The sequence below is a fragment of the Athalia rosae genome, chromosome 2 (genome assembly GCF_917208135.1).
Source record: "Athalia rosae chromosome 2, iyAthRosa1.1, whole genome shotgun sequence".
Classification (NCBI taxonomy): Eukaryota; Metazoa; Arthropoda; class Insecta; order Hymenoptera; family Athaliidae; genus Athalia; species Athalia rosae.
Genome location: NC_064027.1, coordinates 1,341,981 through 1,356,613, shown reverse-complemented (window position 1 = coordinate 1,356,613; position 14,633 = coordinate 1,341,981). Strand labels below are relative to the sequence as shown.

The 14,633-nt window shown below is 38.7% G+C and overlaps 4 protein-coding genes across 5 annotated transcripts; 2 read left to right on the top strand and 2 right to left on the bottom strand.

The window, feature by feature from the left end:
- Window positions 1-1,309: 1,309 nt before the first annotated feature.
- LOC105691522 (transportin-3) lies at window positions 1,310-8,844 on the bottom strand. The gene is made up of 18 exons (XM_012410049.3): window positions 8,579-8,844; window positions 7,792-7,995; window positions 7,454-7,611; window positions 7,270-7,342; window positions 7,042-7,179; window positions 6,734-6,954; window positions 6,504-6,648; window positions 6,275-6,421; window positions 5,968-6,200; window positions 5,721-5,860; window positions 5,299-5,490; window positions 4,959-5,200; window positions 4,699-4,839; window positions 4,401-4,612; window positions 4,148-4,304; window positions 3,901-4,068; window positions 3,593-3,705; window positions 1,310-3,463 (listed from the first exon to the last, which is right to left on the bottom strand). The coding sequence occupies exons 1-18, from the start codon at window positions 8,693-8,695 to the stop codon at window positions 3,403-3,405; spliced, it is 2,862 nt and encodes a 953-aa protein (XP_012265472.1). The 5' UTR covers window positions 8,696-8,844; the 3' UTR covers window positions 1,310-3,402.
- Window positions 8,845-8,976: 132 nt separating this feature from the next.
- LOC105691439 (WASH complex subunit 3) lies at window positions 8,977-12,999 on the top strand. 2 transcript variants are annotated; one of them, XR_007276824.1, is made up of 7 exons: window positions 8,977-9,532; window positions 9,628-10,411; window positions 10,518-10,624; window positions 10,702-10,776; window positions 10,832-11,001; window positions 11,076-11,784; window positions 11,942-12,136. XR_007276824.1 is itself a non-coding variant. In XM_012409907.3 (4 exons), exons 1-4 carry the CDS (start codon window positions 11,734-11,736, stop codon window positions 12,983-12,985), a joined length of 564 nt encoding a protein of 187 aa, XP_012265330.1. In that variant the 5' UTR covers window positions 11,598-11,733; the 3' UTR covers window positions 12,986-12,999. The 2 variants fall into 2 exon arrangements, 1 of the variants encoding a protein (XP_012265330.1); XM_012409907.3 differs by lacking the exons at window positions 8,977-9,532; window positions 9,628-10,411; window positions 10,518-10,624; window positions 10,702-10,776; window positions 10,832-11,001 and adding exons at window positions 12,521-12,795; window positions 12,913-12,999 and having other exon boundaries at window positions 11,598-11,784; window positions 12,122-12,286.
- LOC105691418 (serine/threonine-protein kinase 33-like) lies at window positions 9,279-10,192 on the top strand. Its single transcript, XM_025746633.2, has 5 exons — window positions 9,279-9,294; window positions 9,342-9,532; window positions 9,628-9,732; window positions 9,805-9,940; window positions 10,008-10,192. Exons 1-5 carry the CDS (start codon window positions 9,279-9,281, stop codon window positions 10,190-10,192), a joined length of 633 nt encoding a protein of 210 aa, XP_025602418.2.
- Window positions 13,000-13,188: 189 nt separating the features above from the next.
- LOC105691440 (60S ribosomal protein L44) lies at window positions 13,189-13,988 on the bottom strand (the record flags this gene model as incomplete). Its single annotated transcript, XM_012409908.3, has 3 exons — window positions 13,189-13,272; window positions 13,491-13,607; window positions 13,803-13,988. Coding segments are annotated over 3 exons (324 nt in total), but the record flags the coding sequence as incomplete, so codon positions are not given.
- Between the last annotated feature and the right edge of the window lie 645 nt (window positions 13,989-14,633).

Here is a 14,633-nt window from a genome sequence, read left to right as displayed (position 1 = left end):
GCAAGCCAAATTGATCTATCTATAAAATTGATCGAGTTATCGCCAATTTATCGACTCAAAAAGTGAAAAATCAAGGATATCTCGATGGAAAAAAAATCGTAGCTCTATTTATTCAACGGATTCGTGTTCCTGAGGTCAAATTGCGTTAGAAAAGTGTCCCGCAATCAATTTTAAAAATACCTCATTTTTGGCCCAAAAATCGAAAAAATTCAAAGGGGTACCCCTTGGAGTTTTTGCGATTTTGGGGTGAGAAATCGATGTCGAAAAAACTTCATCAAGTTCAAAAAATATTTCGGAAAAAGTGGCCCGTTTGACGAGGAATGCCCCATATGTATACAGACAGACGGCATATTTGCCGTTTTTGTTCTTTTGCCACCCCACATCCGGTTGTCGACATCGTGCAATCTTATGCCTACGTAAATACTATAAAGAAATGTCTTTGTCGTTATTGCGTTTGATTTTTTTCAAATATTTTACTGATAGAGTTTTGAAAATATTTTTTAAATGCCGGTGAATAGATCACTACTCATTTCGCACAGGTTTCAAAGTCTAACGCCGCAATTCTTTGGAGGTATTATATTACTGTCAAACTAGAATCATTCTCCAGCGAGCGTTAGGGAAACCGTGTCGGTTGAAAATATCACTTTATTCTTATGAATATTTTGAGGGTTTGCCGTTACAAAACCAATGATGACAAAATTTAATAGCAGCGGTAACGATCCACATTGTGCAGGCTGCAATTAAAAGGTATCAGAGAAAATTTTCGAGCTTTTTGAGACAAAGCTCGGAGGATTAATATTCCGTATAGTAGACATTGACGAATCACCGAAGATATGATAACGTTAATAATTCGCTGATAATTTCTCATTAATGAAATTGTGTTTTCTTGCCCTTGTCAGCGGATCGTGATTGTGCAGAGGCTCCTTTTGAAAGACGACGGATCAACCGATGCTTTGCAAAGCGGAAAGCTCACAAAGGTTCGCGGTGCACATTCAAAACGGAATAGTGATTCGGTCAACTCGTCACGTAAAAAGCTTTGAAAGATGCTCGTGCAGACGAGGAGTTTGAGAAAAAATAATAATTTAATGAAGAATAGTTCTCAATCTTATAGTACACAACGTGTCTACGTGGCCACAGAATAATTACCTTTTCATTATTTTGTACCATAGCTATCCGAAATTCGGCAATTGACGTCTCACAACGCGGTACACTAGCCTTCTAAGGTTCAAAATCCTTGGGCGTGTTTAAGTCCGATCGATATTAACTAAACCATCAAAGAATATGCGTGGCGGTTACAGACATCGGTAAATTCAATTTCATTGATATTTAATTAGAATGATTTATGAATATTAAAAACGCCTCAAAATTTTACACAATTTTGTCAACAATATTAGTTACTAGAATAAATTTCTTATTTCTATGTATAGCCTAAATGTAATATACTTATGACACGACTCCTATTTCATACTCGCGTCTTTTGTATCATGCATCCATCCGTACAATCATATTTTTAATTCATCTCAATATCTATATTACATCCGCACCACAATCACGCACAACTCCTTTTATTCAACATCAATTATACATATGTATATGTAGTATAGATGCCATGATAGATACGTGCCCAACATTATGCGGTTTTCGATCATCCATATGATAATAACCGGATAATATAGATTACGCGTTCTGGTAAATATTAAATTTTTGGTCAGTGATTTGTTTCTATCTAACGATAATCAAAGTACTGTTCCATTCTTTGAGCAGAGTCGAGAAAGCTTGATTGTGGTCTTTGCAGACTTGTTTAGTCTGTCAATGCAAGGTCGGTCTACACTGCAGGGCATGTTTTTTTTTTCGTACAAAATGATCAGGGAAAATGATACGAGCACGAATAAAACCAGCGGGTATCTAACACGCTACAATGCGCTAGGCGATATGTGGCTTGAACCCAAGCAACATTATGTTAGTGTAGTGAATATCCAAACTTAATCATCGTACAACTGGGATGGGAAGATCAGGGAACAAAAATGAAGATGAAGAACTATAGGACCGCGTTCATACTTGAAAAACTCTGGTGTTTTGATCGATAATGAATTTTCGGGATGCCTAATGTCGCAGCAATATGAAGGTATTATGGTCAAACTTAGAATGCAATCTCGATTTAATCTGTTATTTGCGTAAATTCTAAAATTTCTGACTCAATAAGCTCAATTGATGAGATTAGACACAACTTTTGTACAATAATTTCTCGAATATAAATTTTACACTGTATTTTCATAAATTTGTAAAGTGGATAAATAATTATATTAAGGAACAAAGGAAAAACGTACATTTGCTCTTGTCCTACTATTCATTTACTACATCTGTCGTTCCTTAGTGACCAAAAAAACCAATAAAACCAATCCACAATGCATAACACTGTCGGTCTACCGATTTGGTATATTAAATTTTCCATATCAGCTGTGAAAATGTAAATCTCGTTCTTTGCTCCGTTCGTCTTAAGCCTTGTACATATATTTTTGAAACGCTGACTGCAATAAGTCGGTATTTCGAGGGAAAGGGCAGTCGGATGTCTTCCAAAAGTTATATTGTATATTAATGCAACTCGTCAGCGTTTTGGACTTGGTTTGCTAATTGAGACAGGAATTTCGATAGTAGATATCGCTGGCTTGTGTAAGATTATTCCGCTAAAAATATCGGCACCTCATGGCATTGAGACATCGGTCTCAATGCCATTGAACAAAAATAATATTCCAGAATTTTTTTCGATACTTACTACGCATCAATTGAAAGGTGCATTTCTACGGGTGAATCACTTACGACACAAATGCCTACTTTTTGTCTTTGACTAGACGCATGTACCTAAGCCGTGATAGGTAACACGTAGATTTACAGGCTTAACGGTATTGGGTTGCGGTGCGCAAAACCAGCTATCACGGATTATTAATTTCTCGGTTATTGTTGTTGTTAAATTGATTATTGACAAATTTTTTGTCTGTCAGCTCACACAACATGTTAAGAATAAAATAAAACCAACTCACGATACTGGTAGAGTGCGAATCACAGGTCACGCCAACTCTTATGCAGAACTCTGTGATTAAATCTCACTCACAAATAATGTAATTGGATACGTGAAATAATTTGATCTCTAAATCTAAACAAAAGTGTCGAGCCCCACTTGATCCACAACTCATCTAAACAATTGGCATTTTTTTGAATTGATGCGTAGTAAATTGACATCTGATACTCAAAGTTATTTATTAGCTAAACGAAACGCCAAGTCGTATTTTTCCTTGTGTTAATGTCAACGTGACCTCAGGAACGATGACAATAAACAGGGCATTACGTTCTAGCAGAATACCTTGATCTGCAGCGTTCCGGAATTCCTCCATCTAAGCATCCGCATCAACGAAACAGTCGGGCAAAATTTCGTAGGGCGTGTGTCACAGGTTTTGGTGTTTCTGCTCTGTAAACCATTGATATCAGTTTTTTAACATTTTGTCATGAAAGAAACTGACCGATCAATTTCACACAAAACACAACAATGATGAACGATTGGATGGTGTTCTAGACCTTTGTAAAGTTCAATAGTTACCTCGTAACCGCGTTGTGAAATTCCAGGAGTTGTGCCGGTGTTGCAGTAGGACTTCCGCCAGCATTTTGCGCAGGCATTGCTTTTATCGCCTCCTCCAGCCATCTTGACACCAACTGAACATAGGCCAACCGAAGTTAACGATTTGAAAACAAGTTGTATTCTGAACTTTTGAACTACTCCTTACGTTAACCGCATGTACACATAAGAACTGAAGTGACATTACCACTCCTTGTATTATTGCTAATTATAGTTATTTCAGAAGACCGAATTCGCGTATTTTCTTAATGATATAAAGCACATGTACAAACCTCTCTGTCGACGAGGGCGAGTTCGATGATGACTTCAGCGACATCGGACAGCATGTAGGAGTGCAGAGAAAAAACGGAAGCCTGGACCAGTCTCGCTACTAACGTCTGTCCTTTTTCCCTTATTATTCCTCTGACCAACTGTTGCCTTATCTCAAAATCTGGTCGCTTCTGACGAATGTAATCATTCATCAGATTAGTATTTTGTCCAAACTTATCTAAGTAAAAAGAGTATTGCCTCACTGCTTACCTCATCAGTTCGTCCACTATGTATAAGATCGTAGAAGAATTTCATCACAGATGCATTAGCGTCTCTGTGGTCAAGACTGCAGGCCAAAAGAGCACATTCTACTATATTTCCAAGAGCTCCCAGATGCAGGAAAGCCACCGGAGCTCTCTGTAGAAACCTATCGATGAATAAATATAATTCGTGAGCTGCAAATATGCAATCAACAGGAGCTATTATCGATCGACAAAATATTTATATTTTAATGAGTGCCTACCTGGCACATAAGCGAAATAAGTCATCTACAGTGTCAGGATGATTTTTGAGTCCATCTGGACGTTGTAGAATCGTAAAGGCAGGTCCAACGAATGCCTCCAGCATACCGAGCAACCCAGATACACACTCCGGATCCCCGGCGTATTCGTCAACCAGAATTGAGCCAAGGTACAAAAAACAGCTGTGCTGATGCCCACGGTATAACTCGACAATCTGAATAATAATTTGAGTTGCAACGAATGGTGGACAACCAAATGCACATCAATATGCAGTCTGAATCACACATTACGGCATCATACCTGTTTGACAAGAGGTTCTAAGAGGTGTGATGAATGCCTGCCAACACAACGTACTGCAAATCGTAGACACCGACAGCACCTTTCCATTAGCCTCGCATCTTGCTGATATGTGTGACATGCATTAGAGAGTACGGGCCACATCTGTAAAGCCAGAAACAAAAAAAAGGTGAGACCCCGTCGAGTTGGTAGTAAAAGAAACTCGTTTTCTCACCCAACATGATATTAATGAGCAATTAATTTTAGGAGTGAAACTTATTTACCTCGGTAATGACGCTTTGACAGGGATGAGGTTCAGCTGGGTTGTCAATGCGAAGATTAGTATGCCTGAATATGGCTGCTAGTCTGTCTAACCAAACAACAGGATCTGACTTGCTCCCTCGCTCTATAGGAATCCCTCGGGACTCTATAAGTTGACACAGTGGGCGGGCTTGAATCCAACACAACTCTTTCATTGCTGGGCCAATTTCATCCTGTGGCAACCGTGACAAGATCATGGAAACACCTATTTCAAATGATGGGCAAGTGAAGATTAGATGTTGGGGAGTAACGAGGTATCTCTGCACTCGTTCATGTCATATTTATCAAAGTGAGGTGACAAACCTTTTAGCAGCCCTATTGCAGCTTCATTGGTGATTGCAAAACTGTCAAGTGATCGAGCAATTTGTAGGAGACCTGGAAAATGTCCAGCCATATGCCGCGGACAAACAGCGCAAATGCTTTGAAGTGCCCCAGAGGCAGCGCCTCCCAATCCTCTTTGGCTTAGGCATGCCAACAAGAAATTCAACACCGGCTCTAACGTTAACGGATAAATGAATCTCTTATATTCAAATGAAAACAGAAAAAATTCAGAGCAAAGCTAGCTTCGCTAATCTCCGTACGCCATAGTCAAGAAACAGTGAAATCTGCTCATAGATTATCGATAGAACTAAATATTGTGATGCCAATTGAAAAGCCAAGTTTAGGCAGATTTCATTGTCTATGAATATGGGAGTTGAGACACGTAAACGAGATGATTATATTACCCAAGGACTGGGGATGCCTCTCGATCCACTCACAAAGTTCTCCTAATAACAAAATGCTGGTATGCCGTACGGCAATGTGTGTATTTTCAGGCAGATTTAAGATTGCTTCTACTACTTTGGGTACAACGTCATTTTCTTCGCTGCGAAATATAGCGACAATTAATTGATACAGAACAATTTAAATTTCAACTGTTAAATCATGTTGGAAAATACAACCGCAAAATGCAGAAAACTGCAGAGAACTTACGGTAAGATATTTTTGGCAACAGCCTGCATGACAAAAAGTGCTGCTTCACTCGAGTCCCAAGTTGGAGTTTGCTGTTGACCTTGCGAATTTATGGCACCTGTCAATGCTGTGAACATCTGACGGAAACAATGACTGCTTCCAACAACAAATACCACGTCCTTTATCAGTTCTGAAACCCTGCCTCGGAAATCAGCAAAGTCCTCACCACCACCGCCTTCCTCAACAAGGCCCAGCTAATGAAATTTCTACGTTATTTTCAAATTTTATTCAGGGAGTTAAAAAATGGTAAATTCAAATCAGTGCTTACATGGTCAGGTTCCATCTGGCAATGCCTGCACAGCGCTCCTATAAGTCGTTCAACATGCGGCCTGAAAATCATGTTGAGGTCATCGCTATTTCTCTGATAGAGATCCTCCGACAGCCTGTACCATAAATTGAAAGTGATCCCCGCAACCTGAAATTTTGAAATGTTTTTGCTCAACACATTAATATCAATTCACTATTAACTGAATGAGCCGATCATTAGTGCCAGATACCTCATAATCATGATGCCCGACACAGGTAAGAACCAGATCCAGTATTTTAATTGAATAATGCTGCTTTCCTCCCATACATCCATTGACCATTATGTCTAGGAACGACTCCGCTAACTCAGTGAAGATACGGCAGTAATTCATCGATCTATTGATGAAGGTAAAACATATAAGATTCATAAATAAAATACTAAATTATTAGCTTGTCATTGTGCAAATTTGGCTGTAAGTACTTCTCCATATCTTCATGTGCAACAGATAAGTGATAAGGCTGTTCAAGGTTCATGACACTAGTAAAAAGACACAACTGAAGCTGCTGCAACTGAACTTCCAGCTCGCCATTAGTCTGACTCTGATTAGAACATTCTTCATCCTTCATTGACTGTAAGAGGACACACACGCAATCTGCAGCCGCTTCATGCAGCTGCGATCCTGCCATATGGTTACCCAAGACCTATCCAAACGAATATTCTTAGCAAATGTACTCAATTGTCTTTAAAATAATTTCACTGCGTAGCGGGATGATAACATTGTAACTCACTTGAAAAGCATATGAGACAACCTCACTGGTACCAACAGCATGAAGGGATATCGCGTGAACAGCTACCCAACTCGTGAAGCAACGAAGAATCCTAACGTAAATCTGTGTATTATCACCCCCATTTTCCAGGCAAACTTTCTACCGTAAAAAAAAATTTGGTTTGGTAAACTTTGCCAATATATGTCGGATAACAGATTAAAAACGTATGGCAGCTAGTACAAAACTTACTAAAAATTCTGTAACTGTATTGGCACTAGCATTAAGGTCCATTATGATATGCTGACGCCGGTTTGCACCTAATCTAAAAAATAAAGGTTTATTGACTAAATGAATTGTTCTTGAGCAATATCTTTTTGGACAGTGAAGATGTCAAATATCCGCTGGTCTCGCGGGGTAAATCTTTGTAAATTACCTGAGAGAACGTGAATTGACTTCTTCAGGTAATACAGTCATAATCTCTAGGAGTGGCCATAAGCTGACAGTAGCCCCACCGAACCTGTTTATCAGGTCAACAACGGGCTTTTGCCAGGAACACATTTGAAGCGTGAGGTCTGCTAGTGCTAAACAGAGCTGAAAGTGTAAACAATCGATATGATATTGTTATACATGAAAGAATATGGGAAAAAACCAGCACAATAACGGAATCAGTTGGATAATTGAAAAAAGTTCCAAAAGCAGCCATACAGAAATATTCAAATGTAAAGGTAATTAAGAAATCTGATATGATTCAGATCGCTGAATTATAAGCACCTGTGTAACGATGACGTTGCTGGTGTGCTCATTTATTTGAGATATGTGATCCATGAGAGAATCTCGCAGAGAATTGTGAGCTTCTGCAGGTAATTCGTGAAATGACAATTGAATTTTTGTCCGCATAGTTTGTGCAGCAAAATAACAAGACTCTACGTCTCGTTTTTGCTGCAACATTTCGTCGGCTATCTTCCATGCAAAAACCTGTAGAAATAGGATATAAATTTCAGTAGCAACTCTTAATTGTTCAACTTCATGTCATGAATTCATATATTGTGTTAGGAATTGGTAGCAAATAAAAGTCATATTAGAGGATAATTTTATAAAAGTTTACTCGAAACTTTCTTCAGAATCTCATTATTTGACATTGAAGAAGGTATTCAGCTACACTCTAACTACTCTGCGATATGAACAAAAAATTAGAATTATATCTGAGCTAATGGTGTCTGTAGTAAAGACTTCGGATCTTCATTTCTCAGATAATCTTTTCTCAGCAATGTCAGTATTGCTGAGGATACTTGGATTCCAAACCCGAATTCGTTAAAAAATAGCGAGCTCTCCCATAATAAAAAAAAGTGGTTGGGTTTCGACAGGGACTGCAATAACATTGCAGGTTATGACGTGGAGTAGTGCATGCGACTTTGCAGTTTGAGGAATGGTGAATCACAAATGTTTTCATCGTGACTCGATCATTGGAGGCAAGGCGCGTTACATCCTTTGGCTTGGGATGCATCTTCCTTGATTATTTGTGAGTTATAACATATTAGGATTATATGACAATGCTCACAGATCTTTGCAGTTCCCCCAGCCATACTGAGGCCTTTTCTTTTTCGGCCGGGTTTGGATTGTTGTAGAGAGAATACACAGCCTGATAAACAGCTTCCAATGAGGGCGATGAATCCATACTTTGACAAAATAACTCTTCCCTAAAGTATCTCCATACATAAAAAAATCTCTGTCACAACAAATTTACAGGCGTCGTTGGACGATGTCGGTCATCATCATCCTGTTTCTCGACACTTGTGTTTTCAGAATGTCCGAACTTCTACTGCAACGGCGCCGGTACCACCGTGATGCGCGGGGTAGATGCAGGGGTAGATGCTCCAGCCGGAAAAAGCTCCTACTGCACCTGACAGATGACGCGCGGTTGCTAAACTTGAAAATTTTTTATATCGACCTTGGTATCGACCACAGAGCGGGAACATTTTCAATTAGAATCAAAGAAGTTTTCTCAGAGTAGACCAGAGTAGACCAAAATAGTAAATTTTTACGGACATAAACAACTGGCTGCAGCATCGCTGATGTGTGTCAATGATTGAAATTTAAGCACTAAAAAGAAATAGTCGTGAAAATGACATAGAGTCGAAGTTGATTTAATTGAGATAATCATTTACGATGAACGAATTAAAAGTTGTTCCTCCGATAATCCAAGTATCTGTACGTAGTACGTACGATTAGTGCGAAAGCCACAGAGCTTTGATTTTGACATGACAAGCACTACAGGTTACTAGTGTGCTGATGTTATACTCATAAACATATGTTTCAAAAAGATTCATCGATTCACTCGAGCAAATTGAAAGAGCGAACTTTGGTTCACAAGAGAATAACGGACCTCGCAGAGCTGCAGAGGATTTACGATATAGGGGAGGTCTTAGGAAAAGGTAGTTTCGGTACGGTCGTCAAAGCGAATTACAAAGGATCTACTGTGAATTGGGCGATTAAGATCATCAATAAGTCTCAAGTACGTTCAACCCTATATCCGTGACCATCAAATTGAAAAAATAAATTGTCATTATAAAATTTTAATTATATTGTACTTGTACTATTTTCAATCAGGCCGGAGCGTCGAGAATACTGCTTGTCGAACGAGAGATCCACATTCTTAAGTTAGTCAATCATCCGAATATAATTCTTCTGGACCGTGTCTTCGAATCACCAAAGGTGAAAACTATTCAGCACAACACTGATTGAATACGAATGGATGCAACGAATAATTGTTTTCGGAATTCCCAGACTATTTATTTGGTGTTCGAGTTTTGCACGGGATCATTGGCAAGAACTTTCAAAGTGAAGAAGCGTTTTGAAGAGAAAGACACGCTGACGGTTATTCGTAGCTTGGCCGGTGCTCTATCGTACCTCCACAAAAATGGTCAGTTATTGATTCGAGCGATAGATTTATGAATCCAGCACATTCCATACATGAAATGACGAAACAGATATCGTGCATCGTGACCTCAAGTTGGAAAATATTTTGATCGCCGCGCACCCGGAAAATCCTGCCGACAATTTGTTTATCAAGATTACGGATTTCGGACTCAGTGCGGTACGAGGAGGAACGGGATATGACAGTATGCTACATGACTGCTGCGGCACTCCAACATATATGGGTGAATTGTCGTAATTTAAAATCTTCTTCGCAAATGACAGTTAACAATGATGCTATGTCTACGTATCTACACAGCGCCGGAAATGATCGCTACGAAGTCCTACAGCCAGCAGTGTGACGTGTGGTCAATGGGGATTATAATGTATCTTTTACTTGTTGGAAAGTTTCCATTTTATTCCACCAATGATCAACAGCTTCATTTGCTCGTTCAGACGCATGAGCTCGATTTTTCGGGTCCGTTACATACTTATGTATATCTACCCCTATATTTACGCATAGGTATAACGATGATCATCTGCAAGGTTCTCCCTTTTTCAATTTTATTCATGTGTACATAAAGGTTTACCTTGCTCGCTAGAAGCAAAGCATCTTTTGAGCAAGATGCTTCAAAAAAATCCAGCCTTCCGCATGACTGCAGCAGAGGTTGGGAATCATCCCTGGATATCAGTGCGTGTCATTGTACTCGATTCAATTATAGAATAAAATATTATGAAGATGTGTAAAGTTTTATCTTCGGTCTACAGGGTACCCAGGCAAGGGTTCGTGCTTATCCTTCAAACGTCTTAGATATGATGAGAATGTGGCGACAAGAAATTATGGTAAGGTACTTTATATGTTGAACAAAATTGCAAGAAATTCTTTGAGTATTTCCAGGAACAGTCGGAGGAGAGTTCCGTTGCAACCGTTGAGAGTTACGACACAGTTTCTCGAACAGTTATCCCTACGTCGCCTGCTACGGTTACCACAGAACACAGAGCTCAGATTTTCACTACCCCAGCTTCCGATATCCATAGTAATAACGTCAACGATCGGACTCTAATGAGGTCTGAATAATACATGATGAAATGATTTTTTACCATATACTTCTTTATCATGAAGATTCTATACAATTACACAGCGGTATAGCGAGACCATCAGCTGCGGAGTCGTCAGTGGAAAGAAGACGCACAACAGGCTCCGAACGTCGCCGGTTGAGTTCTCGATTACCAGATTTTAGTCATATTCCAGCAAAAGTCGATTCAAATTTAGCTAATTTACGGAGGGAGACTCAAGCCCAGAGAAAACGAAGTTATTCTCGGAACAATCATCCTGCGCCAGCGAAATAATTAACATTAAATAAGGCGCGTCACGAGTGTAAATATTATATTAATTGGTGTACGAACTATAAATATGCGTATTTATGTGGATAAAAAATGTGCCCTCAATTGGAAAATAGATACCTGATCTGTATGACGAATCACAATTAAATTTCTTTACGATAAGAGTAACATAGCCAGTAATAAAAATGGCATGAAGATGCGTACATGCACGTAGTATGCATACATGACTCGTTCGAATTCGATGGGTTCGCGCCCCACATTACCTCTGGGGCGCTGCTTTCGCGTGCGCCACAAACACATATTCACAAATTTATATACTGTATCATACATATGTGTATCGTTCAACTCCCCCCGCTCACAAGTGCCAAATCTCCATCCGTCAACGCAAGCTGTCAGTTTTAGGTGTAGGTTACGAGCAGGTGATTAATTGTAAAATTTTCGTCAAAGATTGTGAATATGAACGATTACGGAATGCCAATTATTGAACCTACCATTGATTTCACTAAGGTTAGTACGATGACATCTTGCTTCAAATTATCTGATACTAACAATGACATACTACTCCATTGTACAAAGGTTCAAATTATCACTCTATTCAACTTCTATATAACTCATTTCTATTTGTATTTGTATTTTACATGCCGATACTCCAACATTCATGTAGGAAGATGAATTTTGTCTTGCTCACTCACCGAAGAATTACACCTACTTCTTTCGTAGACCAAATTCAAGGAATAATAGTAGCGACTTTAAAACATATCTCAAAATATCTTAACTACCAAAGTATGCGATGGCTATTGTCCCAATTATCCAAACTGAAGTTAAGACCGATCTTGGGTTTTAGGTACCACCGATTCACCAAAAAAGGACCATAACATTGGTCAACCATTTCATTATACACACAGTGACATTTTTGAATAAATTTGCCCTATGCTGTGAGGAAAGACTGTTTGAGTTTGAAAATAAATTACAAAAGGTTGAGGCTTCATTAGAGATCCTCGAATCTAGGGTGAGCATAAAAAGTTTTTTCCATATGAATCTGCTTAGAACTCCACTCACACTTCAAATTTTCATATTAAAGTGTCTCAATATCTACACATTTCGTTATAATTTCTGGATTCTCCATCTCTGTTCAGTGATTGAGTTCCCATTAATATCTTATCGGAGTCCAATTAGCATATTTGCATCAGCTTCTAAGCTTTATCCAGACCAAGTGACTCAAAACAATTAATAATTATACTAGCTTTCGTCAATACCAGAGACCCACTCCAAACCAGAAACTGAATCTGTTTCTAATATTGACTCAAAAAATGAGCGAGAAGATGTGCCAAAAGCAGATTTACCTACTGTAGTTGAAGCTCCCACAGCTGAGGTTAGTGGTAAAGAAAAAATCAACACACGACCTATCTGTGAGGATCCAGAATATGCTCCGTTTTTCAAAATGCTACGAGTTGGAGTACTTGCAGAAAATGTAAAACTCAAAATGAAAGAGAATGGTCTAGATCCACAAATGCTAGAGTGAGTTAACCCACAATCATTGTATTATTATTTTACAATAACGTGTTTATCAAACAATGCACTGCCACAATAAATTAAAAATTCCCAAAGTTTGAATTCTATTTGAATATTCAACAGCAATCCGGATCACATGGTTCCAATAATCGAAGTGACACATGAAAATACCGCAACAGATGAGGATGATGCGTGAATATTAACCTTGGAGAAAATAACGAGTTAAATGAACTGCCGTACAAGGGACAGCGATTGATCACTGGTTCTGCAACGTTGACCACGTGACTGCATGAGCCCATGAAATACTGGCATTATTGAGAAAATTCTGGCATAATCCAGTTGAGGAGAAATACGTAATGTATACCACGGTTCGATATCAACATTTAGTCAATAAACACATTTCAAATCTCAATCGATTTATTTAATTTTTCTGTTAAATAGTTACACTTTTAAACCCAGGGCTTAGAACTGGATCATTTGGCCCTGTAAACAGAAAAATAATTTACATTTAGCTATAACAAGATACAGAAAAAAAAAAAAATAAAACAAATCCAATTTGAGAATAATAACCATCACATAATCAAATATTGATCAACATTTACTGTGCACCAGCTGTGTCAGACACAACTGCATCACAGTTTAAAAGTCAACAACAATCTGATATTTAAAGATTGAAATGCACTGTGCGGTGCGACACATACCTTCCTCTTCTTGTCACCTCCCAATTCAAAATGCTTGCATCGCTTGAGAGGGATCTGCTTTCTGTATTTGCACTCAGTGCACTCCATCCTCAATACAATTTTCTTGGTGGTCTTAGCCTACGGAAATGAGGGATATTGTGAATAAGGCTACAGGGTTCAAATAAGTATCGGACCAGAAATATGACTTAACCCTTGACAAGAGTATTTCTTTAGTGACCTAATTTCAAATTTGTCAATCTAAAGAGCATTCATCTTTGGACCAGTATTCGAAAGAACAATGAATCACAAATGACGGATGACTGGCGAGCATACCTTCTTTCTGAAGATGGGCTTAGTCTGACCTCCAAAACCTTGCTGCTTACGGTCATAACGTCTTCGTCCTTGGGAGGCATGCCTTTCCTTGCTTTTCTTATACTGCGTAACTTTGTGCGGCTTGTGCACTTTGCATTTTTTGCAGAAAGTGCGTCTCTGCTTGGGTACGTTCACCTGTAAATACGTTTAATACATCAACTACATTTATGTCAAGACCAGACGAACAGAAATTTTTGCGTTTTCAAAAAAATTGAAAATTTATGAGAATGCTCGAAAAAACCAAAAAACGAGCTTTCGATGCTTGATATAATCACGATCAGCAAAGTCATTGTAGGCTGTTGTATTCGTGGTAACTCGCATCTGTGTAGATTTGTTAGGTTATGTACGTCTGTCATGTCCCATGGTATTGAATTCAATGGGAAAACGAATTATTTGATAATCAAAAAACTAATGATAAAAATAGAACTCTGGGAATTAATTGCAGCCTATGTATTTTTAAGCGACAGGTTCATCCCATGATTAACGTCGATGTTGATCGATTAAAGTTGAAATAATAAAGCGACAAGCACACCCACCATTTTTGATTCTTAGAAGAAAAAGGAAGCGAATGCAGACCGGAAATGACGATTGAATTTGTCTTTCGGACGCATGCGCGAGTTGACGAAAGCGACGTTGTAAATAACAATATTTCGAAGTTTTCCGATCATTTTCATTCGGTAGTAAGTATTCTTAATCGATATTCGCAACGAGGTCCAGAAAATGGAGGGAATAACACCCACGTTAATATTATCATAATAAAAATTGATTCTCACGCGCGGGACAGCGAGTATC